The 27,468-nt window shown below is 47.3% G+C and overlaps 3 protein-coding genes and 1 long non-coding RNA gene across 4 annotated transcripts; 1 reads left to right on the forward strand and 3 right to left on the reverse strand.

Moving 5' to 3' along the window:
• Nucleotides 1-1,564: 1,564 nt before the first annotated feature.
• Nucleotides 1,565-16,575, reverse strand: LOC131665429 (uncharacterized). The gene is given in 14 exon segments (XM_058937305.1): nucleotides 1,565-1,849; nucleotides 2,018-2,242; nucleotides 2,244-2,950; nucleotides 3,259-3,439; nucleotides 3,512-3,840; nucleotides 5,505-5,603; nucleotides 7,365-7,448; nucleotides 10,130-10,239; nucleotides 10,320-10,771; nucleotides 10,859-11,673; nucleotides 11,743-12,056; nucleotides 12,120-12,243; nucleotides 12,304-12,568; nucleotides 16,114-16,575. Coding segments are annotated over 14 exon segments (3,999 nt in total). The 5' UTR covers nucleotides 16,123-16,575.
• Nucleotides 16,576-17,579: 1,004 nt separating this feature from the next.
• LOC131665435 (protein mothers against dpp) lies at nucleotides 17,580-22,252 on the reverse strand. The gene is made up of 2 exons (XM_058937312.1): nucleotides 20,896-22,252; nucleotides 17,580-20,813 (listed from the first exon to the last, which is right to left on the reverse strand). Exons 1-2 carry the CDS (start codon nucleotides 22,236-22,238, stop codon nucleotides 20,654-20,656), a joined length of 1,503 nt encoding a protein of 500 aa, XP_058793295.1. The 5' UTR covers nucleotides 22,239-22,252; the 3' UTR covers nucleotides 17,580-20,653.
• Nucleotides 22,253-22,298: 46 nt separating this feature from the next.
• On the reverse strand, nucleotides 22,299-23,834 carry LOC131665365 (uncharacterized). Its single transcript, XR_009302025.1, has 3 exons — nucleotides 23,228-23,834; nucleotides 22,422-22,687; nucleotides 22,299-22,345 (listed from the first exon to the last, which is right to left on the reverse strand). It is a non-coding gene; the product is annotated as an uncharacterized LOC131665365 (long non-coding RNA).
• Nucleotides 23,835-23,965: 131 nt separating this feature from the next.
• On the forward strand, nucleotides 23,966-27,407 carry LOC131665316 (E3 SUMO-protein ligase ZBED1-like). Its single transcript, XM_058937138.1, has 5 exons — nucleotides 23,966-24,633; nucleotides 24,769-26,167; nucleotides 26,243-26,652; nucleotides 26,732-26,883; nucleotides 26,946-27,407. The coding sequence occupies exons 2-5, from the start codon at nucleotides 24,797-24,799 to the stop codon at nucleotides 27,269-27,271; spliced, it is 2,259 nt and encodes a 752-aa protein (XP_058793121.1). The 5' UTR covers nucleotides 23,966-24,633; nucleotides 24,769-24,796; the 3' UTR covers nucleotides 27,272-27,407.
• The last annotated feature ends 61 nt before the right edge of the window (nucleotides 27,408-27,468 follow it).

A 27,468-nucleotide genomic window follows, 5' to 3' on the forward strand; every position in this document is an offset into this window, starting at 1 on the left:
GTTTTTCAGTTTTGTCCACAAAAATCAAAAAGAAAAAGGGTTATTACTAAAAGAAGGTGATAAGCAAATTTTGACAACTACGTACAAAGTATTAAATATTCAAAGTTACAACTATTATGTTTAAGATTTTTTATAAAATATTATTTAACTAGAAAACGAAGCAATCATTCATCCTAATTATCGTTAATTTAGAAATTCTTGCATTCTACAGATAATATATTGTTCAACAAGGATGAAAAGTTTCATTATTAATTATAATTCTTATGTTCATTTAAATTTTAATATGAAAAAAAATTAAAGAAGGAATGGAAAAAAATAATTAAACTATTTATGTATAATATATATGTATATAATACATTTATTTTGCTGAAGTATTGTTTTCCAGCTAGCATTTTTCCAACTCACATATACTGCATGTTATTTAATAATTGGTGAAACACTTTTTCTTTCTCATATAATCAAATGTATTTCGCAATAGAGAACTAGTAATTAGCATATTTTAGATAACGAAAGTCCTCTGTTCCGCTCCGTTTACTTGATATAAATAATAAAGAATCTTATATACATTACAATAAAATGGATAGAAGATTAAAAACAGTGCACAAGCTTACGGGCGTCATCAGTGACAGTAGTTTACAAACTGTAACTAGTCTCGTTGTCCAAAAAAGCTTTATGAGCTTGATGATTTTCTTTTATAAAATTTGACTATCAGCAAAGGTTGATTCATAATTCAGTAAAATTAGTCCGTGTTCCCATTAATACAAGTTACTAAAACTTGAGAGATTATAAATGTGTATTGTAATTGTTGCTCAAGGACAATAAGGAGCATAAACTAGCAACCAAACGACAGGACAATAAGCAGTTAAAATAAAAATAGCGCTTTGAACTTATATTTGTTTGTTTGGCGATTTGTACAAAAAAAAACGTAGAAACTTAATAGCTAAGATGAATCGGGAATCGCTTTCGCTTAAGTTACATTAGAATATAATATATATTTACAGAAAAAATGCACTTTGAGAACAACATAATCCATCGAAATATATCTTCTTGACTACAGTAACAAATTTTCATATATATCATTATTCTTTCGCTCCGTAATCATTAAAAACAGGCTTATACTCGAAAGTTATTACTCTAACGATGCCATACGCACCTTCTAACTGTTGCGCACGACAGCTACTCATCACTAGCATAATAAGAATTGGATAGTTAACAAGTAGAAACAATACAGACGTCGAAGCAACGTAAAAACGCAGGATTTTTTCTTGTACGTGAAAGCGGTTATTAACTTTTTAGAAAGCCATCTAAGAATAATAAAATTTTTGCATAGGCTATAATCGAGAACGATAATGAAATGGGCGCGCGTATACGTGTGGAAAAGCAAAAGAAACATAAATATTCGCTATCCAAATCGAGGCTAGACTGAAGCACGACAGGAGCGAGTATGATTGTGGCTACGATTGCGCTGGTTTGAGGTCTGTTAATACTTGAGGCTGGTAAAGCGAGCAGGTCGCTTCGATTTCACTGCTCGAGTCCACTTGAGATGAGTGTGCGCGTTGGTCAGTCAAGGAATGTCGCCGCTACTGACCGAGGACTCGTCCTCGCTGCTTGAGGAGGTGGACGTCTCCTCGGAGATCATGGCCTCGCCTCCTGCCTCTTGCGGTCGCTGGCCCAGGCTTTCCACTTCATCGTCGCGCTCTCCGGCGGCGGCAGCATTAACAACGTCGTCGTCATCATCATCGTCATCATCGTCGTCATCTGTAGACACTTGCAGCGCCGCCGCAGCCTTGACGTTGCAGGCGTTTGGTCCTTGCCCAGAGGCAGTTTCAGTAAGAGTGTTTGACAGCGACTGCAATGTCCGAAACACATATCAACAAAAGTTTCACGTTAGGCTGAGACGTTGGTATTTTGTGTATCGGTCTGCAAGGAACAGTGGATATAGATGCTTGGATAAGAGAGAATGAAGTCGAGGGTGAAATCGGTTGAGCGATAGTTACCCAAGGGTGATCATTCCTACGACGCTGGAGAGGAGTGGACTGATAGCTCTGGGTTTCCAGTTAGGTGCAGCCTGACTATCGTTGAGGGATAGGCTGGTCTTAGCGCTTTTAGCCGGCCTATCGACCACGCTAGTGCTGTTTGAGCGCGTTCGGCTGTTGGGCCCAAACGAGCCGTTGCTTGCGCTGCCGGTGTGCCGCCTAGAGGACGAGCAGCACGAGGATGGACGATGAGTTGCTGAGGCCGAGATTTTGGCTGTGACAGGTTTCAAAACTGTCGCTGATGTCGAGGGTCCAGGACACCGAGTCGCCTTTCTCCACCATGTATTTCATGGAACAGGTAGTATTTTCTAGCTGGAAGTTGGAGGAAGAGGGTTGCAGAGACTTGGAGAGCCGTTGCTGAGACTGCGGGGTGAGCTGGTTGGTGAGCACGCTGACAACCTCGTTCTTCTGACGCAATCGCCAGAGCAACTCCTCGTTGCGCTGCGACAATCGCTTGTTTTGCTTGCTCAGCTGATGAATGGAGGCGAGGAGCTTCTCGTTTTCGTGGGCGAGTTGCCGGTCGCTCTCCTCCTTAGCGTTCAGCTGGGCCTTGAGGTCCTCGCAGCGCGCCTCCAGTGACTCGCACTTAAGTCGCAGCTGCTCTTTGTCGTCGAGCTCACAACGTAGCAGGTCGACCTCGGCGCGTAGCTGGCCGCTCTCCTGGCTGCGGATTTCCAGCACAGTGCGCAGCGACTCCACCTCGGCCGCGAGAAGGCTATTTAAATCTTGTTGCTGCGCGCTGCCACCGCTGGCAGGTCGGCTCGGCTGCAGCTCCTGCTCGACCTGCTGGCGCTCCTGAAGGATTTTCTCCTCACGCTGATGCTCCTCTAGACAACCTTGCAGCCTCTCGATTTGGCGTCGCTCCTCCTGCAATCGCCTCTCCAGACTCGAGCGCTGCGTGCGCTCCTGTTCCACTGCATCAAAATCGATAGTTTACTTCGCTTAACTCACTCGAGTATCGACGTAGATAGAGCTAGCAAGCAAGTGGCAAGCTAGCAAGATACTCGCAAACTTGGAGCGCCCGAGATGATTCATGTAGGTAAGTAGTTAAATCGCATTAGAAATTGGAGCTATTTAAAGAACCAAAGTGTAGCGCGCGCGCGCGAGAGAGAGAGAGAGAGAGGAGAGAGAGAGAGAGAGAGGAGAGAGAGAGAGAGAGAGAGAGAGAGAGAGAGAGAGAGAGAGAGAGAGAGAGAGAGAGAGAGAGAGTAAATGTACGCACGTTCTTGTGTGAGATTTTGAATACGATGGAGATGCTGGTTCCTCTCGTGACTGAGCGCCTCCTCGACGCTGGCTTTGTCGAGGCGCAGCGCCTCGAGTTCGGAGTTCGCGCCGAGCCACTCAGTTTTCATGGCGTTGAGCTGCTGGCGCAATCGCGTGCCCGTGAGGTCCTCTAGGTGCAGCTGCAACGAGCGGGCGGATTGTGGGTAAAGCGGCGGTTCGGAGCAGCGAAGCGAGAGCTCCGTTAGTCTCACCTGGCGCGTAAAGTACTGCACGGTGACGGCGAGGGCCTGCACCGTATCCTCGGTCCTCTTGCTCCAGTCTTGCGAGTGTTCCTCTGTTTGGACCTGTTGCTCTCGACTCTCAATCCTGTCGCCGGGGCTCTTGCTTTGCTCGTCGGCTACGACGGCGACCACCACGACGTTGTTGTTATTGTTACCAATGCTCTCGCTCTGCCGATGATGCTGACTGTTATTGTTGTTGCTGCTGCAGTTGTTGTTGTTGTTGTTGTTGTTATTGTTGTTAAGGATGACGGCGGAGAGTTGCTTGTGGGCCAAGCGGGCGGGTTGGTTCTGTTCGGCCACTGGGGAAGCGAGTTGCATGGTCAGTCGAGCGGCTTGAATTTGGCCATGCGGCTGGCAATTGTTTAGCCGCCGGCGACTACAACGTGCCGCGCGGCGAGAGGCCCTTTTCGACCTGCGCCTCATCCCGGCGGAGCTTTCGCGTCGAGCGGAGGACTCGGCGGCACTGCGAGCCTCGCCGGAACAAATGCATAATTATCGCGCGGCAGCCGCGTGCTCTCGGCGCTATGCTCGGACTCGTACTGAATTAGGTGGCTTCACCTTGGCTCGCCGCTGCTACGTGCGTGCGTCCGTGCGTACGCTGGCCAAATGCCCTCGCTCCGCTACCGCTCTCTCGGCTCTGGCGAGCAGAACGAGCAGGCGGAGAAAAAGCCAACTCCAGACTGAGAGCTACGCTCCGTATTTATCCGTTTACCTATTCGCCTTTTTTGTACCTATTTGCCGGTTTCCGCTTGTGTTTTCCGTGTTGCGAACTTGCGAGCGTCGGCCTACAAGCTCGATAGCCGCTGCCGGAGTGGCAAACAGCGAGACATACGGAGGAGCGCGCGAGGTGCGAAGATGCAGCCATCTAAGGTGATGTGTGTCGCGTCGACAGACCGAGTGAAAATTGGAAAATCTGCCAGCGACGGCAGACCGGTTTTCCCTTTTGAATTAGCTCGGCGATCGACGGCCGAGCGAATCGCGCCGCGCCGAGCAGGGCCTCGAGCGAGCGAACCGCGGAAAGCAGTGAAAGTTCGCCGCTTTCTTCCGGCCTCGCTCCTCCCAGCAGATGCCCGTCAGCTAGGCTCGTCTGTTTTATATAATAACGGCTATCGAGCTCAGTTTCGATGGAGCGAGAAAAAGATAAAGAAAGAGAGAGAGAGAGAGAGAGAGAGAGAGAGAGAGAGAGAGAGAGAGAGAGAGAGAGAGAGAGAGAGAGAGAGAGAGAGAGAGAGGCGATTCGTCGGCAATGTTAAGGAGCCCGCGTGATGTCAGAGCACTTTAGCGGCGCGGTATTTCAATCCGTCAGCTGATCGCGCTTCTACCGTTCTCGCGCTATGTTCACGCGTGAACGACTCGCGCTGTGACGGCGAACGGAGAACGAAATGGGAACGCGACCCGCAGGTAAACGCAACGCTGCTCGGCGCCGTCGAGCGCGTGCGTTTCCCTTGTTCTCGGCGTAACGCGCGCGCGCGCAACGTTCAATTAGAAACTGGCGCAGACGCATCGCGAGAGAGCGCGGAGGAAACGGGGCCGCGCACGTCCCTCGAACTTTGCTCGCTGCTCTCTCGTGCGCGAACCCATGCCGAATCTGGGCGCCGCTTGCCATCGAAGCTGTTGCGCGTGGCCACTCAATTAGCCGGCATCCTGGAAACTTTGCTTTTTCAAGTGCTGGCCTCTCGAAAAGCATTTGGAGCGCGAGAGAGAGAGAGAGAGAGAAAAAGAAAGAGGAGAGAGAGAAAGAGAAGAGAGAGAGAGAGAGAAACGTGCGTATGTACGCTAACTGCGTTTCCTCATCGCGCATGCACTCATCAAACGCGCGTCTGCCAGGCCCGTGGTGCCAGTTTCCCGCCCGAAAAATACGTCTGACGGCCGAACCCACGCGCGATTTCCGTCGCGTATACTTGCGGAGTCGCGCTGCGTACGACTCGCGATGGCCGCGACTCGACAATCAATTCACGCTCACCTTTGTTAGTCGTCGTGTTTTTCTGCTTGACGTTGACGCTCTGGACGCTCTTGATACTCGGTGCTTTCCTCGCTTGAGTCGAGAGATTCGATTTTGACTCTGAAACGCGATGAGCAGAAAACGTTAGTTCTCGCTTCGATTTTCTTCCGCCTCTTGGACACACGACCGAGCCATGGTCGACCGTTCGATTAAAAATATGCCAGCGTTACTCACGCTTAGCAATACTTTAGGTGTCCGGAGCGCAAGTGCACACCGCTGCCATAAACAACAACAGTTCTCGACGTCGTTTCGAGAGTCACGAGTGCGTATACGAAGGAGGAAGAACCTATACCACAGTAGTACATTTCGATACTATAATGCCAGAAAGTGAGTTGATCAGCGTTTGGTCTCTCCAGTTTCGCTTCGCTTGGGGGCAAATGTTCGTCCATACGAGGCTCGAATCACTTTCTCGCACTCTGGTATCGAAATTCACTGTGTTATTCAAATTCACAATATTACACGTACGAAATGGCGCTCATACCATGAAATCATTGAACGATCAGGAGTCAGCGAAACGACGATGTCTCTAGCTTCACTTTTGTAACTGACGGAGTCGACGAAACTTTGTCACGGAGAATTCAAGTGAATTCTACAAACTCCTCTGAGTGGATATCGCAACGCGATACTACACTTGACGGGTGAAAACACTGGCCAGACAGTTGCATTGCCACGAGGGACCTGATCCTACTGGCTTCGAGATGTGCGTGCACAGCGACGCTGCACGCGTCACGGAGCAGACGACCAAGACTCTCCTCGCTAAATGCGCCCCGACAACGTGATCACGCTGCCGTACCGGAAAAGTACGAAATACTATTGGAACACGGCTTTGTGCGACGGCCAGGGGGGGTACTCCCTCTCTCTCGCTCTGTCTGCGTTTCGCGCGTATTTCCGCGACAAATAGGTAAACACTGTCGCGGCCCGCGCGTGTCCCGTTACGCTGCCGGAGAATTTCAATGCGAACGACGATCAAATGTACCGCGCGTTAACGTCTCTTTCACGCTGACCTATCGGGGCAACCGCTCTTTTTTACCTCTGATTTCGGCGTTGTACTCGGAAAGAAGCATCCAAATCTCAGGACTCTATATATAATGTAAATAGCCTGTTATCTAAGCGATGTAGAGTTGTTATAATTTTATCAAATAAAAGCTGAACAAAAAAGAAATTTGCTGAAATAAATTAAATCGCTCAACAGTTAAGCGAGAGCAGGTTTTTATTAAATAAGCTAATTTTTCGAGAAAAAAAATTATCTCTTTCCGACCAATTTTTACTTCTATCAAAGGCATTTTATCTCGGCTTTCATTTGATAATACTATAATAATTCTTTATCGCTTGGATTACTAGCTATTCCCATTGCATGATAGTCGCGTATTTTGTACAACTACGGAAAGATTGATGATCAGACTAAGTATCTTCTTGCACGTTTTCATGAGCAGTACGATTCTTCGAAGTTTTAAGAAAATCGGTGATTAAGGGCTATGACACTCTCGCATGCCACCGACAACTGCTATCTGTTCTAGCTCTGATTTTCGAAATTAGACTCGGAGAAAAGTCGATGATCTCTCAAGTCTGAAAGCCCGATCTTAATGTTTGTCAACATCATCGAGACGACGCGTGTCGAAAGAACTGCTGTTTAATATAAATTGCGAAGGCGGAATGAAACGGCTAGAATCATAATATCTCGACGAAAATAACCGACTGTGACAACGAATACGGAAAAATCTTGAATGAAAAACTAGCTGCGTAGTTGCACAGAACGCACGACAGTCACGTCGTGGATTTTCAGCGGAAGCAACGACGTTGCAGATGAGCCGTCATACTTACTAGTAAGATTAGAGCCAATCTGGTTGTTATTGGGTTGATGCAGTTGCGTCGGGGCCTCGATGCAGTTCTTCCTCGTCGGTCTCTCTGAAATATTACAAGTGATTTGTATAGCGATGGTCACCACGTGGAAACGTGGGGAAAAGCGACGGCAAAGGAGCGCGTGCCAACGAAAGGGCCTAGCGGTCATTTTAATGAAGGAGCGCGGGTACGGGAAGGCATGGCCGAGGGGAAGGAGAAGGAGCAGGGGGCTATCGACCGCCCGGCGCGCGGATTACCGTGGCCGGCAGATAGAGGGGTCGGGCACTCGCGGCGCGTACCTTGGCGCTTAAAACTGCCGAGGCGCATCCTGGCGGCCTCGCGGCGCTGCTCCGCAACGCGCTGCAGCTGCAGCTGAGCCGGGCTCTGGCCCCCGCCCTTCGAACCTTGCTGGCCCATCTCTCAATCTCTCAATCTCTCTCTCTATCTCTCTCTCTCTTTCTCTCTTTCTTTGCTGCCTCTCTCTAGTTTCACTTGTGGACTCTACTCGTCCTCGCCTCCTATTATCTCATCCCGAGGACTTTGCCGGCTGCAGCGTCGCCTCTCGTGCCACTCCTCTTCTTCCGCCTCTCCCGACGCAGCCTCATTCTCTCATTCAGTCTCGGTCGCGGCCACCCTACTGCTGTTCCCGACACTGTCAGCGCCTCGCGCCCGACTGCCTCCACGAGCTCGCGCCTTGGCTTCTGGTCTCGGGGCGCCGTGGCGTTCGAACGGGGGCAATCGGCTCGCCCGAAATTCGGAACGATTGGGCAACGCAGCCGCGCTTATTCCGGAAAAGCGCGCGCGCTCTGCTCCGGGCCGCCTCCGCTTTTAGACTTGCGCGCGCAGTTTCGAATTCCGCGCGCTTCACGACCGCGACTCGCTTTCGGCCGCGATCGCCGAGCAGGCGCGAGCAGGAGGCGGCCGAAGCACCGGCTCGCGCGACGCTTCCCATCGACGCGCACCTGCGCCTTGAGGCTCGCACAATTTCACGCGTCCACCCGTAGGGACTGCTGAAAGCCGATCGGCGCGAAACGACTGTATATAGCGATGGAACGTGCGTGCAAATCAGTGCCGGGCGGAGCGTGAAACTCCCCCCTTCCGCTCGCGTACACCTATTTGCTCGCGTGACGTATGCGTGCGCGGCAACAGCCTCGCGAGCTTACGGCCGTTTTCATGGCGCGTTAAGCTGCGCCATTGCGAAACCGGTGGAAAGGCGAGCGCGAGCTTTGCAAACGGCGAGCCGCCGGCTGTGGCTTGAAGCGCGACCGTCGGCGTCCTTCGTTTTGTCGGCGTTCGGGACAAGAAGCAGAAGCGCGAACGAGGCGGACGACTCGACTGCGGGCGTAGCGAGCGAGCGAGCACAGACCGCGAAAGGGCACTTGGCCGGCACTGGACAAACGGCACACCGCACGCACTCTCGCGAACACCTATTGGTTTCGTAACGAGTGCTGGAAGGCCGCCGCGGCACGCGCACACAGCTGCTGGAGCGTCGCCGCGAGAGGAATCACGTCGGTGCGCGCGGCAGTAGGTCAGCTCACTGAAAGCAGCAGAGCCGGCTGCTGTCCCAGCTGGTCCCTCGTTCGCTCGCTCGCTCGTTCGCTCTCGCGCACACAAACACCTATGTAAAAAAGCCGCCGACGTCGGAAATAAACTCGGGCGGCGTTGTCGTCCGAGATGCCGTTGACCCGCGTGTGCGTCGTAACGCTCGCGCTTCCTCGGCCGTTCTCCTCTCGTGTGCTCTCCGTCTCTCTCTCTTTCCTATCTTTCGTCTGCCGACTATCCACTTGCACATGCCTGTGCTCTGTATACACGCGCCAACCGGCGATACACCTTCGACCTCGTTCTCCGGGAAACGCCACGTGATGATCTCGTCGTTACGCAAACGCAGTCGCAGCCTCGTTTTCGATCTCGCTGCTCTTGCTACCGCGCCAGTTCGTCCGCCATGCACAGCCGCGTCTCTCCCAGCGAGAGCGAGCACCTCTACACTTCGCGTACTGTGCGTCCACAACGGCCAGACATAGAAAGGGGGAGAGAGAGCGAGAGAGAGAGAGAGCGAGAGAAAGGTCGAGTTCCGGCCCTCACCGATTCGCCAAGTATACGACGGTGGAGGAAGAGAGAGAGAGAGAGAGAGAGAGAGAGAGAGAGAGAGAGAGAGAGAGAGAGAGAGAGAGAGAGAGAGAGAGAGAGAGAGAGAGAGAGAGAGAGAGAGAGAGAGAGAGAGACGAGCGCGCAAAAGGGATACACGATGCATACGTATAGATAGGTGTGCGTGTAAGGCACACAAGGCCGAACCGAGGCGAGCCGCTCCGACGAGCGCCGCTTGCGTCCGTGTGTCTCGAGCAAGTGCAACGCCAGATGCACGCGCGAGCGTGTGTGCTATCCCATACGCTGACAAGTGTGCCTACCCGAGCGCGCACTGAATGCTCGCGTTATACGTCTTGCTCTCGTAGAGAGCAATGAGGACAGACGCGCACAATCTCAAAATACAGCTGCAGCAGTGCAGTGCGCTCGACGCATGCTCCTACACGAAAGTCGGAATAACTTATCGTCGAGTCTGCGAGGCGCGCGATTATAACGGTAAAAGTGCGCGTGCCGCGCGGACTTCGACTCGGCGTTTAATACCGGTGTGCCGGTTGGCCGACCAGCGTTCGAGCTGCGCGCTACACGATGCGCCATCGTTTCTCCCCGTTTTTTTCCGTGAATTTAATCGCTTATAGCATTTTTGCCTCCCCCCTTTTGATACTCACTCGGTGCGTCTTTACTATGCGTACTGCTGAGATCGCTAGCGGAGCTACGCAACGAACTTCTAGCCAATTCCTGGTTGGAATAGCTCGTCTCCGGTCGGCCTCGCATTCTCCTGAAAGTTAAATATTGAATCTCAGCTATAACAAATAGAAACTGTTGCGCGCGCGCACGCCATCAAGATGTCGCCATTACCGCTTATCCTTGTTGGTGTCAGTGGTGGTGTGCCTCGTCGATGAAGTCGAAGCAGTAGAGGACGTGGTGGAGTTCGGCAGACCCTGTAGAACCCGTGACTTGACTTCCTTCTTGAAGGCCCTGCCGCGTTGCTTGCCCGCTTCGATCTTGTTCATCACCGCATCCCAGCGGCCGTTTTTGCGCTGCTGTCTATGCATTCGCTTGGGCTCACTTTCCGTCTCCTCTCTCAGTAGGTTCTGATTGGCTTCGATCATGGTCTTGATCTTCGAGATGACATTCCGTTTTGGCATTTTGTACTTTTTCAGGGGCGCCGCATTCTCCTTGTTACTAAAATTATTGGATTTTATTCTGGTCGCTGCGTTTTGCTCATTCTTTTGGCACTTGATCACAGTCACTTCCGCCGTGGAAACGGTCGAATTTGATTCCAAAGTGTCGTTCAGAGGGTCCGGGGTCTGCAACAATCGGCGATAGCAGGAGAATGAAAAAATGAACATAGGCAAAGCTAGTGAGCGAGTGTCGTGTCGGCAGACATAACTGACCAGCATGTTCTTGGTGATTAGAGCAGGAGTAGGCGTCGTCTCCTGGGGCGACGGCTGGCTCCTCACCGAGATTTCGGTGTCGCCCGTATCGCCCGTATCGGCAGTATCCGTGGCATGATCCCCATCGGCGTAGGGTTCCTCGGGCTCGAGGCCCGAGGTGTTGTCCTGTCGTTTGTCAAGATCTGAGTAGATGCCAGATGAGTCCATCTCCTCGGCGGGCTCGAAGCCGGCCTGGCAGCGGCGCTCGGCCGACTGCGCACAAAAGAGGGTGCCGTCGATGACCTGGGCACGGCGGTCGCCGGCACCGCGTACCACCTCGTCCGCGTCGCTCTCCGTGAAGAAGTCCGAGTCGGTCATCGGGTCCTGCTTGCAAACGCTGCGCTCGGCGTGCGTGCCGAGGCCACCGCCACCGACCACGAGACCAAGGGCCGACGGTAGCAGTGACAGTGACTCGGCGCCCCGGCTAGCCGGTCTGGAATTTTCGCCATCGCCTTGGTAGCCAGCCTCGAGGCTAGTGATGCTCGTAACTGACGTGACGAAGCTAGTCGGCAGCGGCTTGGCCGCGCTCGTCTCACTCGAGTCGGCGGCGCTGGTCTTGGCCGACAGTGGGGTTCGCCCGCGTTCGTCCTCAGCGCAGAGGCTGCTGCTGTCCTCGTCGTCGTTGATCAGCAGCACAGGCCGAGGATCCAGGGGTAGATCCTCGTAGGATGGGCTCCTGTCGTTGGGGCTGATGGGCTCGGGGGCGGAGGCCACAATGTCCAGATGCCGGGCTGCCGCGGCTACCACGGCGTTGCTCTTGCTCAGTAGAAAATTGGCTGCAATGACGAGCGAACGGTCAGCTTCAGTTTGCGCGATGGTCACGATGGCGGTGATCGAAAATCGACCTGTTGGTTCGCGAGCCGAAAGGTTCTCACAGGAGGGCGTTCTCGAGGACTCGAGGGCGACGGTGAAGTCGGTCATCTGATCCGGGGTAAGAATACCAAGACTGCTCTCGTCGTGCTCGAACGAATTCTGCTTGGTCTGCAGCATCAAGTAGTGTGGCGGCTGGCTGGCGACCGACGGCGACTCGAGCTGCTTCACCGACGCCTCCTGTTGTTGCTGCTGCCGGCTGCCGGCGAGTTCCAGTTCGAAATCCTCGTACGACGGCTGCCGGCGCTTTAGCCACGCGGGATCCTCCTGCGCGAGCTCCTCTTGTGAGCTGCATCGTCGAAATTTGTCGTTATAGCCAGTATTCCTTGGTGCAGAAAAATAGTATACGCACCGAAAGAGGCTGAGCTGCTCATTGCTAAGGCGCATCAGATGTTCGGCCTCCTTATTGTCCTTTGCGGCGTCCCACAAGGCCGTTATCGACAGATCGACCTGATTCGAGCACACGAGATCTTCTGCTGAAATGCATGCGTGGATTAGCGATCGAGGCAAAAAGCGGAGAGAAGAGCCAATGTTACCTTTGTTGGGCGTTTCGAAGATCGTCTCGTCGTTGAACTGCTTATTGCCGTTGGGCTTCGCCGTGGCCGGCTGCTGCTGCAGCCTGCCGAAGACGTAGTGCGGAGATTGCTGCTGCTGCTGCTTGTTACTGGGAGGGTAGACGGACGACGGGGAATGACGACGGTGATTGGCGTTGCCAATCTTAGGCTGCGCGAGCGAGCGCAGTTTCGGCAGTAGCGACGGCTTCACCGCCCGCGGCAGCGGTATTCTGCTCTCTCCTGCGTTCTGCAATCACACAGCGCAGCGCGCTTTACACTACTCTCGACGAGAACAGAGCTGCCATTCAGCGGCGCAGCAGTGGTCGCGATTCGCTATGTGCTCGGACAGAGGCGCGCCGCATCTCGCGAACGTCAGCCAGATACTTTGTACGAGCGACGGCGCAGTATAGGCTACAGCGGCGGCTAATGCGAAATCACCAAGTCGGCCGCGTCTTCCCTCCCGAGCTCCTTGCGGCCCGCGAAGCAGTTGCGTTGCGCCAGTGGCTTGCGCGCGCGCGCCGGATACCATTAATTAATCATAAACGAGCGTCCGGCCGCGGTGAAGACGCCGAGCGCGCGCGCGGGAGTCCGCGGCGGTGAATCGCCGCGCTGCGCGTACAGACGGTGCGAGCGCCGACTCTGAATAATTTTAAACGAGGCTGGCGATCGAGGCTCCGGCCGCCTCGAGCTAATTAACGCCGATGGGACGCGCTCGCCTACGATCCTCCAGCAATGCACCGATCACCGGGTGGAATCCTCGCGTGCGAGCGATTCGCCGCGCGATCAGACCTACACCGAACAAGAAACACGACCGCTTTTTGCCCGCGAGACAGCCAACGCCAATCGTCGCCGCATTACCGCCCATTAGCTACTTTGCGTCGGTCGCGCGGCCAATCGCGACGACCCAAGGCGCCGGAAAGGCGCCGTGGGACTGAAAAGAGCGAGTCCGCGCGGACGAGTTCGAATGGGAATGGGTGCCCGAGAAACTCGACGTATTCACCTGACGCGCCGCGGACGGCCAACGACTCGGCGCCGCGTGATCGCCCGACGCCGTCGCCCCGACAGGCGAGAGCGACGCCGAATTCACGCGGCGCAGATCTGAGCTGGCTGGCGCCTCGGGGCACCTCCTGCCGGGGCCTCCAATATTCCGTACACGCCCGCACTCGCACTCTGTTTACCCCAGTCGGGACGACGACGCTCGGACGCTCGGCTCGTCCGACCGCGCGCACTCTGCCACATCGCCTAGCGCACTAAGCTCGCGGAAAGAGAGGCCTAGATTACCGAGCAGCCGCGCGCGCGGACCGACGCAGAGCCAGAGAGAGAAAGAGAGAGAGAGAGAGAGAGGGGCCACCGAGCGGCTTTTCACCGCGCGTCTCGCTTCTCCTCTTTGTCAAGCCCAATTATTATTATACTCCGAGACGCGCACTCGCCAACCGACATCCGACTCGCCGCCACATCGCCACGTACACGTACGCACCTGCTCGGCGGTAAGTAAACCAGCCTTAACGACACCCAGTCGCGGCGATAAGGATTTTCGCGACGAAGCGACCAATCAAACAGCTGGCCACCGTCGCTCACCGACAGCTTTTCTCTTGCGAGGCGTCGTCCCGAACGTCGGGCGTGTCGGCCGGCCCCCCGACGACCGCCAAGCGAGCCGCCGTGCGTCTAATGTTCCGAGGCGCGCGAACTCGACGCCACGAGCCCGAGCTTCCGCGACGAAATCCGAGAGCGTGGGCCGCGCGTCCGCGGCGACGACAATTAGAGACGATGGCCGCGTCGATGCGCGAACACGATGCTACACGGCCTGCGGGCGCGTCGTCAGTGCTCAAAGCGCGATCTCCGATCGGCGGAAAATCCCGCGGCTGCGGTCCGCTCGGCTCGCGATATCTCTTCCTCGCGTCTATGTTTGCTCTTCGCGACCTTCGCGCGCGCGCTATGTACATTCTCCGCGCGAGCGCGCGCCTCAACGAAAGAAGACAAATCGAAATTATTCCGAAGCGCTAGTTGCGCAATGCCGCTTTGCTATACGTATAGCAAGCTCGCGGAAATGGAATACAGCCGAGCGCTTTTCAGGCGCGCGACTGGACACGCGCCGACGCTGAGATTTGGAAGCTCACGCGCGGGAGACATCTCGCGCAATCGCGGAAGGGCGAGCGCGAAAGAACAGCCACGACCCCCCCCCCCCCCCTCTTCCCCCCGACTTGCTCGACGAAGGCGCCGTTCGATAATCCTGCGCGCCCACGCGAGCGCTTTCGCTTTCGAACGAGCGGTAGTTCGAGAGGGCGATAGCCACTCGCAATCGCGCTATCATCGTCGAGGCGTGCGACCAACACGCGACGGGACAGCGCGCGTCGCCCGACTTTTTACCCATTCCAATCACCGGAGCCGAAGTCATCGCGAAGCACCTGCACCTGTAGCTCCGTTCGTTCGACGCTCAACTGCGAGCATCGTAACGATATTAGTCGCCGTTCTTTCTTCTGCGCGCACGTAGCAAGACGCCTAACGAAATGAACGCGCTTACAAGGCGAAATTGTAAACTTTCGATAGTCGCTACGCGAGCAAAAAGCACGTATCCTCGTACGTTCACCCGCGAAAGCATCGTACAGGTAAATAAATAAACAACAATGCCCCGCGCCTATTGCTTTGCTTGCAATTGAAATTCATGAAGAAGCGGGCGTACAATCAACGAAAATACACTAAGCATCCGTGACGGCAGAGTGCTAAAGCTTTCGGCAGGCCCAATAAGTCTCAGGACCGATGTATATTGGTCGTAAAATTTCGAGTGCCACGTGAATGCTTCTCAAAATAAACATTTGCCAAATTAATTAATCCGCTTGGCAATCGTTCATATTTGCTTTGGCAGCCAAACGATTTAATACCGCCTGTGAATTATTTTTATGCGTGAATGCTTTTTTTTCGGACAAAAATGAACGAAACAAACATTTATAAGGACTCGAGTGGACTTCAATTTTCTTAAGTTACAAAACACGAAAGAAATTCGTCGATAATCCTCGAAAAGTTTCTCACAGAAACACGATATTTTTTCCGCGGAAAAGGGTTGGGTATGTGAATGTGCGAACATCGTAGAGCGTTCTTCCAGCCCCGGCCTATTTCGATTGTTATCTGCGCATAGGGACCCTTCAGTTGCGGCTACGCGGAGGGATTGAAAGTGGTGCTGGTTTACAAGTCATCGTGTAATGTAGGCCTACTTTACGCGTTCGATTTTGTCACGTGAGCTCACAGAGAATTATAGTTTATTTTTTTTCTGGATGAACCGCCTGAGCTGACAGTGCATATTGCCGAACGCCTCATAGATAAGAACAAAGAAAAACATTGTCCATAGCAGAAACAGAAAACAAATCGTGTGGAACGGCTGCGGCCGACTCGGCTTGACAAAGAAACTTGAATTCAGCGAATCGGCCTTGGTTACTTACTGGGAGAAAGGTTACAAACGGCTAAAGCTTCTTTTCCGCGGAACAGCACTTTTAATTTGAAAGCGTCACAAAGGAAAGAGAAGCGGTTGAAGGGCCGCACGTATAAATAAAGCAAGAGGCGCAGTCGAGCATGCTTCGCGTGTATCCGGCAATGACTTTTTCGTCATTATGATATAATGCTGCTCGTAGGATCGCGAAGGGACAGCAGGTATGCGCGCGCGTGAAAGCCGGCATGCTCCTAAAAGAGGGTTGCTGCCGCGGACATGTTGCTCTTGAAGGCAATTACTGCGGGCAGAGCAGGCAGTGTCGCGCAGTAACAGTACATACACAATATATATCAAAGAACAAAATGTCTTACCCTGGACATGGTGTCGAATGATCTTCGTCAGCTACTGATGGATGTCCACGAGCATCGAGAAGGGCTCGTCGCTACTTGCGTGTATTACGACGCGCACTTCGCGCGAATTCGTCTTCTGCGAGAGTGCGAGGTTGCCTGCTAGCGTTGTCGGATGCTCTTGGTCTGTTTTGACATTCTGTGTGCGTGTGTGTGCGTGAGAGACAATAGAGAGCGGGCGGCAGCACGACTGGCACTAAACTTACACGCACGTAGATTACTCCGACTGCGCCGAGGGATGAAAACGACTTGTGTGAACTGGCGCCATCGACAATAAACAATGTGCTCTAGGATTCGACTAATGAAATGCAGCTGCGATACTGCGAATTGCGAATAGCCTCGACGAGCTGCTCACTGCCATGGCAGAGAAACGTTATTGATTGGATGGGTGCGCGAGTGGTGGTGGCGGTGCCCGGCTACCTATACAACACTCCTGTCGTGCCGCCCCTCTCTTCTCTTCTTTCTCTCCCTCTCTCTCTCTCTCACTCGCTCGTTCTCTCGCTCTTCGCTTCTGCGATTCCTCTGATGCGCACGCCACCACCACTACTCGTGTCGCGCACCACCACCATCTATCTTATTATCTTTCTGTTTTGCTATTTTTTTTTTCGTTAAAACTTCATGCACCGTTTCTCTTTCCCTTTTCGCCAACACTTCATTTATTAATTTTTAAATTGTTTTTCGTCAATTAGCCACCTTTATTTAGCGATAACTGAAAAACGCTCGTGAAATAGGTATTCAGAAACGGAAAAATAACTATACATCATACGCGCACCCGTATTCTAGATCCCGTTATATTGATTAGATATTATTATTGTATCTAACTCATGTTACACCAGCATAACCATATATCGCACGCAAATGCGATTCTACTATTTTTTGCCTTGTTTTTACTCGGACGTTGAAAACTTCTTTCAAATGTTTTTTACAAAAGTAGATTTTATATAAATACGTCCTTTCTTCAAATTACGCTCAATTTACGAATTCCGAGTAGAAATCTACATAGTAAGTTAATAAACAGTTATTCACATGATAGAACTGGATCAGAAAAAAAGCACAACTCACCAAAATTTTTTTTTTCATAGCAGTATATAGCGAAAGTTGGCAACCGATTCGTAATTGACACAGTTGAGCGTGAAAGGAAAGCGTAGCTTATAGACTGATCAGATGAGATAATCTCTTGGAGGCTCTTATTTCTTACGGATGAACAAACGTCGCCTACGAGAACGTGCAAAAAAAGCTCGTACTCGAGAGCTTTTCCTCCTGTTCTATTATACAATTGCTCTCTGCTGGCCGCTGTGCCAAAAACAGAGGTAATACACGATGTTTATTCTAAGCGCGGTTGCTGTTTCTTTTCATCTTCTTCAATGGTGGATATCGTCAAGTGCACACCTACTAATAAGTAATGGATTGGAAGCTTCAAGCAAAAAATCGGTCGGAAGACAGTGGGGTTATGAAAATAAGTACAGGTTTTGGTGCTTTATAACTGATGTTTAATTTGGCATCTACTACTTATACATAAGATTACATTTTACAGAAGTAATTTAGTTGTATAGAGATTGACATTGAAACTTTCTAATAATTATAAAACCAGACTCATGCTTGTGAGAAACGAGTATAAGCAAGAGCAATAATTGTATGGTATGGTAGTCTTAGTTGTCTTCGTTGCACTGTATCACTCTTGATTATAGCTCGCGAAGTCGCATGTTACAAATACTACGCAATCCAAGGAAACAAAAATTTATAATTATTCAAAAGTTTACAGCTGTACATGTATATAATTCTAGATTACTTTTGTAAAACCCTTGCATTTTTTATAAAAACATTTACATAAACAATCAAACGTACTTTCAAAATAATCGAAGATGCACAACATAAATATAACTCTTGATGGTCCATTTGAACATTTCCCATTTAAAATAACTACTGCATAACGTTTAAAATAATTATTTTACTTATGTGGATACAAATACTTTTCCCCTTAAAGTAATCATTCAAAAACAAGGATAATAATAATTAATTATCGACAAACCATTGTAGTCATAAACATTTTGCTTTTTCACGCTCTATAGTTACATTGTTTTACGAATCACAAATTACGCACGTAGACATATATGATAATAAGGAAATTCACGTTCCTATCACGTTTAAAAATAAAACTTTCGATACAGAATCTCTAAATATCTCTTTTTTTCATCCTTTATCTCACTTTCCATTCTCGCTTGTAACACAATCGTTACGACTAATTGATTCATTTTCTTTTCACCGGTAAATCACCATCGAAACACTTTGATTTTTATTTTCATTTTTATTAAACACCCGACAATTTTGAATAAATAAACTATCGTAGAATTGATATCTAGCTGCACATTGTTATCCCCGAAAGTAGACTCGCGCACCTATTATTCATTTACATATAAACTTGCTTGTACGCGATTACGTACACCGACAATTGATTTAAGTCAACGCTCGCTTTCATAATATTGTGAATATCTTCACAATAATATAGATATTACATTTTCAGCTTTGTAATGCCAGCCAAGTACTGCTATAGATTTCATAATTATTGTTCTCTTTACGACATCATTTTTTGATACTTATTCTCTATAAAGGAAAAGCGCTTTCGAGATCGATTATGTTTTAGTCGACGATCAATGGAATATCTTGTCGATTCTGCCATTGTCTGATTATGATTTGTTTGATTACCCTTTCTCGTCGTTACAGAGATTTGAGGGCGACATCATTACAGAAATTAGCATCGTAATTTAATTTTTAATATTCTTAAGACTATTATTATATAATTATTAATATAAATTTGGTTCAATTGTAATAGAAATAAATATTCTCGTCAAGATCACATTTTATCTTATGAGTAAATTAAAAATAAATTTGTTTTTATACCATTACAATTATTTTGGACATTTACGAACATCAATAAACTATATGTAATAGGTATGTCACTATTTCTGTCCCATTTTATACTAGATAATGATATATTCTACTCACTAGTAATATTCGACGCGCTTTTCCTCATACGAAGTTTTTCTTTTATATAACTTACATCGACAAAATGGTTGATTTTACAAGCACAATAGATTTTCTTACTTATATAATACAATTTCATTTTACTATAAATGAACAATTTGTTAAACAGATTCGACAAATCCAATCATTTTTTCTACTTTTTTCATTAAAGGTTCATCAACCATTACAGGATGGTTTAAAATTTTTAAGTCGTAATCTGTTAATATTCACTAAGAAAAGTTACATTGATGTTTTTGATTATTTTATACTTTTATCTAGTTTTCAAGGTAACTTCACCGCAAAATAAATTACAAATTTTCATATTTTAGAATGAATTTACCACCAATTTTTAAAGTTTTAGATAATCTCATTAATTTATACGATACTAGACGTTACAATATTTAAAGACGTATAATTTTCGGATAGACTATTATTTTTTATATTAAGTATTGTCGTATCTTACAAACGCATGTTCTACCAAGAATTCAAACAAATGAGACGTTTTCTATCTCACACGAATTCTTAGCCTGTCTTGATTTCGAAAACATATCAACAGCGCGTTTGCAAAAGAAGGCAGAGTAGCATGTATAAAATAGCAATTGTATATTACGTCAACTATTCGTCACTTTCAGCAGCAACTTTGGCATAGAAAGTAGTAGACCTGTCTGTATGCAATGAAAACAATCGATTGAAAAGGCATTTATTAACCGGCACTGTAGGTTGTTAAAAACGAAGGCACCTCCATTATAAGGTTATTCGTGAGCTTGCAACTTTGTCAGCTTGAACTTGAAAAATTGTAAAAAGGCATCTCTGCATTAGCGGAACCAATATATATATCTCAAAACTCGTCGTTATAAAATATCAATTGTCAAGTTATTTCTTAGCGCACTTTTGTTTTATAATAATCGGCAATAAACGTTTCTATATCAAGGAATCACCTGGTATCAAACAAACGTCTCTTTTTCTCTATATCTCGAACTGTACAATAAATTACCCATCCTCGTAAAATTAATTTTCTTTATCTTTCAATATAATTTCTGGCTTATATTAAGTTTCTATACTTTCATTCGCATATCACTAGCACTTTTATCAACTTGTTTGTCATTAATGTTCTTGTTTCGTTAAAATGTGTCGAAAAAGAACAAAAAAAAAGTATAAAAGAGTTATTCTCTCGAAGAGTATAAAGATTGTACTTTTTCGTGGCAGCGCCACCCTAACTAGCACTCGCTCAATGGTAAACGGTAATAGCTGTGGGCTCCGCGCGCGTACCAAACCTCAGACTTGAATGTGCGATTAAATCAAAGACGATGAGCAACAATCGGTACCAAGTAATAACAAGTCCTTTTGACGCTCGTATAGCGGCAATAACATAACGCAATTATAATTGAAATAGTAGGACTCAAAGTATATAAGTGATAAGGTATCTAGACGCTACTAGTTGAGTGGTTGCGCATTGTGATTTAGGATTAGCGTGCTCGCGCACTTAAGAGACTGAGCTGATGGCATTGTGTGGTGTGCCCATCTGAGTGAGGACCTTGTCGAGCCACTGGAGCGGGCCGTGCAGGTGGGTCTCGATCCAGCAGGGTGTCGACGTAACGTCTTGCCGGTGGTACTCGGCGCCCCAGCCCTTCACGAATGACATTCTGCGAGGACAGAAAGTCAATCGATGGTTAAGGGAAGAAAACGGGGGCCTGTAGCTCAGGCAACAAAGCACGCAAACTTTACCTGATGGTGCACATCTTGGTGAGCTCGTAGACAGCCTCAAAGCCATGATTGACGCTCTGCGAAAGCAACTGGGCGAACTCCTGATTGTTGAAAATTTTGAGGGAGCAGCCCGGCGGAATCTTACACACAGTGCTCGGATGAAAGTTGTGATGATGGTTGCAGTTGCGTGACTGCACGAATATGGCCGAATCGGAGAGGCACTCGGCGTAAACCTCACCGCCGACATAGTAAAGGTGCACGCCCTTGCCGATGTGGCGCCTCGTGTTTTCGATGGTGGAGTTGCGGTTGACGTTACTCAGCTGGCCCAAGCAGAAACGATCAGAGTTGTTGCTGGGGTTGGTAAAGCCGTCGACGATGACCGAATGAGTTTGGCAGTGAAAGACCTCGCCGACGCGGCAGTTGAGCTCGTAGTAGGCTATCGAGGCCCAGTAGAGCGGCTCCTGGTAGCAGACAGGCGCGACCTCGGGTCCCAGGCCCACCGTGTCCATAGGCGTGGCGCCGTTATTGCCGCCAATGCCGCTGCCCACCGTGGAGTCAGGCGTAGGGATGGAACTGGGATGCTGTTGCTGCTGGTGCGCTGAATCGTCGGGCGGCGAGTAGGCCGGGGGCGGCGTCTCTGGCAGGCCATTGGCCGCATATGGAGAGTTGGGGTTGTTGCTGGAGACGGTGACACCGCCGGTGGTACTGGAGGCCGCGGCGCTGCTGGGCTGCTGCTGGGCCGCACCGGGACTAGACACCGAGCCCACCGACGACATCGGCGAGTTGGGATTATTGATGGCGGCGAAGCCCTGCGACGAGTAGGACACGTTATGGGGCATCGCCGGCTCGGTAAGCTGCTGGAATGGCAAGAGCGAGTGGCCGGGGGCAAACTCGGAATGGCGCGGCACCAGCACGGGCGGCAGCACCGGGCTCTCCACGCGTTTGTAGTGGTAGGGGTTGATGCAGACCTCCTTCTGCTTGGCGGAGAATGGGTACTGGCAGTGCTCCAGCGGCTTGAGCTCATGGTGCGACTGTAGGTCGGGCCAACGCCAGACTCGGCAGTAAATCACGTGGGGCAGACCCTTGCGGTGCGACACCTGTAGCCGGCCATCCAGACTCCGCGGGATCGTTACGCACTTGCTCGGCGTGCCAGGACAGCTTAGCGCCCGCTCCAGCTCCTCGATTGCGCCTTTGCGCTTTTTCAGCTTTTTCACCAACGAATCCACCGCCTTCTCCGCCCACTTCTCCTCCTCGTCGCCTTGTTTCCAACCCAACAACTTCTTCACCGCTGGGCTCGTGAATGTGAACAGCGAGTTCAATGACGACATTGGCCCCGAGCTCGACGAACCTTCTTCGTCTTCCATTGCTTCGTACAACTATTCTCTAGTTGCTCTACTTGCTCTTATACCCTCCCTCCCTCCCGCCTTGGCTGCTCCTTCCGTCCTTTTTTCTATTCTGCTAAGCCTATGCCCTGAAACATCAATCATCACTTCAAGCATACGTTCATTTTTTTCAATTCATTTACTAGTGTTAAAACATATCATTACCAGCAATTGTCAGATATTAAGCAATAATGAATCATGCAGTGATTCATAATATTTTTTGTTGATAACACCATTTCAACAACTGGAATTTTCTTCTGTGAAGACTTACCTACGTTAGCTACATTTATACATCAGCGATTCAACATTTTGCTGTTTTAAATTCTGTTCCAAAGGAATTTTCAATCGATAGATTACAAGCTGCCAGAATGTTAAATATTCCAAGGTGGAATTTCTCTTTCTCACTCTGGCAAATTAAATTCACCATTTACCTGTAAATATACAAATATTAGATTTCCTAAGATTTATGCAATTATTACGGAGAAGCAACTGTTAGCAATATATCCATAACTTAAACAAAGTACTAAAAGTGATTAACTAAAGCGATAGTCCAATTGTCACTTGAGAGTATGCTTTAACGATTCATAATAATAAAAACAATTGAATTAATCAGAAATTTGACCAATAATAATTTCATTAATTAATTTCAATGAAACTGAGAATTTAAGACTTTTAATTGTATATCTTGAAATTAGTTATAGAAAATATCGAAAGATTGTAATGTACAGTAATCTAGTAATAAAAAGGAATTGGACAAAATATAAGACCAATATTAAATAAGTACTGTAAAAGTTTGGCTACATGACCGATTTGCTAAAGCATGGAACCCAGCAAACGCGCGAGGCGATACGGAAGGAAAAACAAGCGAATGCGCGCTTTTTCTCTTGACGTATCTTCTAATACGCGGAGAGGAAAGGAGAGATGCGGGGAGAAACGAGTACAGGAAAACAGCAACTCGAGGAGGAACTCACGTTGTGCGGCGATCGAGTGTGTACGTTGCGAGGTCGAGGCCGTCGACGAGGACGACGAGGTTGCTGCGCGTTACATTGCACGGAATTGATTGGAATAGACGTCGAGGAGGCCTTGCCAGCGATGAGCGACGAGTTCTCGAGGGTACTTATTCTGAAGAGGACAAATGTGTGTGTATGTTTACCCTCGCATCCGTGTGGCTGCTGCTGCTACTACTCGTCAACTTGCGTTGTGCTCCTTCTGGTTTTCTTACAGGCAGGCGCGCGCGGCACTGCGTGCTGCTCGGCACCAACAGAACACGGGGACTGAACAAGCAAACACTTCTGTCTGTTGTTGGCACTTGTCGTATGCGTAGGCAAGAGCAGCCCGGGATGCTACTAAGTCACCGTCCACCAGAGCAATGATGCTGCTCACTTTTGAGCTACTGTCCTGTTGGTTGTTCGAAAAAAAATGTATATAGCCCCAAGAGCAGACTGCGAGCTTGTCTGTCTGCGTGAGTTTTCGTTACGCGTGAATCAGTGTGTGCGCGCGCATGTATCTGTGCATAGAGCGAAATTAGGGGCAAACCATGCAAACTCTCCCCTCGTCCCCTCCCATACTAGTTCTCTACCGTTGATTATCCTCCTCCTTCTATCTGAGAATTTGGTAATATTGATATTGAGACAAAATGGCTGATGACTTTTAAAATTTTAGTCTTACGTCGCATCTGCAAATCGTTGAGCTTCTCATTTTCAGTTTCAGAGCTACATTTTATATCGAGCTATAATAGTCCTTGTAACAAAAATTATTAGCTGCACTGCATGTCAAAAATGATATTTGATTGCACGGTCTTTAACGAGCAGTATAATTTTTAGGGAAAAAAGTTTACTTCACGATGGTAAACCTGTAGTCTTATAGCGCATAATTCAAAATTTCTTTGTGTACAGTCGCCCAAAATGAAGTTTTAAAATATCAATCATCCAACTACAAGTTTTAAAGTGGAATCGATGGTACAGGTACGAATATAAAAATTATTTTGATATTTTTCCTGGATCAAGGCAGTGAAAATGTGTCCGGTAAAATTTAACCTACGCTAAAGTCGATCCCAGCGTCGGTCGATATGCGAGCGTTCAACTAGCGGTTAGCGAGACGAGCGTCGCCATATTATGGATATCGTTCGGTTGTTCCAAAATATCGTCACGCAATCGACGTTTCTACGAAGCACCAATATCGATATATTTCAATTTGTAATCTCTATCTCGCCAGGATACTTTTTAAATTTCATTGCTGCTGCTGTGATCTTTCACAAATTCAAATACTTAATTCTATACTTGTTTTTTCTTTTACTTTGCTTATATAGTGTTTATTCTGTAAGGTTATCGGCCAAAGATGCCTTAGACTCTTTAGAACTGATATTATACATAAGTAGGTAAGAATATATATTTATTATTTTCACACAAACTACTGTTTAGTTTCGAACTTTGCATTTTGTTTTTGTTACTAAATTAAACTTTTAATTTATTACCATATATTAAAAATTAAAAAAATATATCTTATGTGCAAGGTGATAATTAAGGACACTAAATGTAGTAATGGAACCAAAATTATTAATTCGTAATAGACATCAAGAAATATCAGATAGATGTAATACAAGAATGACTACGATTGAATTGGATCATGGAGTTGAAATACTTCAACATGATAAAGATGAAGATGAAGAAGAATTTATACAAACTAAAAACAATGGATTGCAAACAGTGTTTGCCAAATTTATGGAAGAGAAGCATACTATCACTTATAAAAAATTAGTAGTGCCTCAGTCTATGAGAAGTATCTATTGGAAGTTTTTTGGCTTTCCAGCAGACGATGATGGGGAAATTTTGACTAGAGTAAAAATAGTCTGTTTGCTGTGTAAAACTCAAATTGCTTATAATAGGAATACAAGCAATTTAAGAATGCATTTGCAGAATAAGCATGCTCAAGAACTGCATGAACTTGAATCATTCACTCCTCCTCGAAAACAGATCCTTACACAAGAAAGTAAAGAAAAAAGGGCCCAGAGAAAATTATTAAAAGCTGCTATGTCTGCAAGTTCTCAACATATCTATACCACGAATACAGATGGTACTGTTCAGATTGGGGGAAATATACAACTTGTCACAGATGAAAATATTGAATGCCAAGAGTCAGAGCCGAGTGGAATTAATTTGAACAAGCCATTGAAATTTATCTTAAAAAGTGAAGACATTGATAATACTGCAGTAGATAATCAGAATGTTAGTTTTATCATACCCGAACATAATCGTAGAACAACTAGTAAAACTGTATCGGAAGCTATTGTAGAATTTATGATAATAGACCTTCAGTTACCAGAAATAGTTCAAGAGCGAGGATTTCAAAGACTTATTGCAACACTTAGGTCTCCTTGTCAAATACCAAGTAAAGTATCATTGGAAGAAGAAATTATTCCAAAATTCTATGAATCATTTAGAGAATCTATATTATCCAGTATTTCTTCATTAAATAATGAAATTAGCTTGGCAGTAGAGGAATGGACTTCTAATTTTGGAGAGAATTTTTTCACTTTTATGATCTATTATCAAATTCCTGGAGAAGCTGCCTTAGAATCAAAAATGTTATCTACAATACATGCTCCAAAAGACTGGAATGAAGTACAGTGGGGCAATACCATTGATACTCTTTTCAATGATTGGTGCATCAAACTTGAAAAGATAACTGCTGTTATTGTGTCAACAAATAGAACTGATTTTATTAATGCATTAATCTGTAGAGGTTTGACAGTTATTTCTTGTCTATTGCATTCACTTCAAATTTGTGCCCAAGCATGCTTTGACAATCCTGAAGTGGCCAAAGTTCTTAATAAATGTAGAAGTATAATTGGCACCATCACAAATCATCCAGAAGCATCATCGGAATTGACTGTACAGGAACAACTTCATGGAGTAAAAAATTTCATGAAATATGAATACTTAATTTTTATTGTTTTTATTTTATAAATCAACATTATCACTTTACAGCTGGAGGAAAACACGATGGCCATGGATTATCCATCTACATGGACATCCACATACACAATGTTGCAACAAATGATTCCTCGACAAGAAATAATTAGCTCAATTTTCAATAATATTAACATTGACCAAAGTGTTGATCTTAGTGAAGATCAATGGCAAATTGTTCATGATTTAGTTGATGTGTTAGAACCATTCAAAGTAACTATCATGACGCTCAGTGAAGAAAAAATGCCTTTAATATCATTGTTGAAGCCACTACTTTGGCAATTAGTATCGGCACATCTTAAAGTTAAAGATTTAGACAGTGAAACGGCGCGTTCTTTCAAAGAATCTTTATCAAAAATGTTATATGAACGATATGCAGATCCAAATGTTAGTCTTTTGCTACAAATTGCTACAACTTTAGATCCAAGGTAAATTATTTATCTACTTCTGTTATTCTTTACTCAAAGTTAATTTGCCTGTTAATATCAAATCATTTATTTTTTGAAGGTTTAAAGAGGTGCCATATGCTACAAACGATGATAAGAAAATAGTAACATCACCTATTAAAGAAATGCTCATAAAATTAATTGAAGGAAATGGAGATAATCCAGATATTAAAAACGAAGAAGAGCCCATCACTAAGAAAAGTCGACTATCAGGTAAGTATACTTGAAAATTAATTTGGCAATTTCTTTATTAAATATCTCGATATGTTCTTTAGGCTTAGAGTCATTGTTAGGAGGCTATTGTGCAATTAAGCGAGAGATGACAGTCCAAGAAAAAGCAGAATTAGAACTTGCTCAATACCAATCGGAGGCTACGGCTTCCCTGGATAACTGCCCACTTCAATGGTGGGAAAAAGCATCAGCCAAGTGTCCAAATCTTGGTAACGTAGCCAGTCGTTACAATTGTGTACCAGTTTGTGCTCCACCGCCTTGTCGCATTCCCGCTGAGGCGCAAATAGTCTATCATGCCAAAAGAGCCGCTCTTCCACCTTATATAGTCGATAAACTTTTGTTTCTACATGCCAATCATAATCTTGCTTAAAATGGCAATTCTAATTAACATATAAACGAAATAATATTAATTTCATTATTTCATGCATAAATTTACTAGAATAATTTTTGATCGGCGAGTTAAATATTTGATGGCTAGATAATTGAAAATATCCATGAATATTTAACTTTTGTACATATATTTATAAAAAATTATTTATTCATCTTGAATAATAATTTATTTATAAT

The sequence above is a fragment of the Phymastichus coffea genome, unplaced genomic scaffold (assembly GCF_024137745.1).
Source record: "Phymastichus coffea isolate CEN01 unplaced genomic scaffold, Cenicafe_Pcof_1.1 PCOF00050, whole genome shotgun sequence".
NCBI lineage: Eukaryota > Metazoa > Arthropoda > Insecta > Hymenoptera > Eulophidae > Phymastichus > Phymastichus coffea.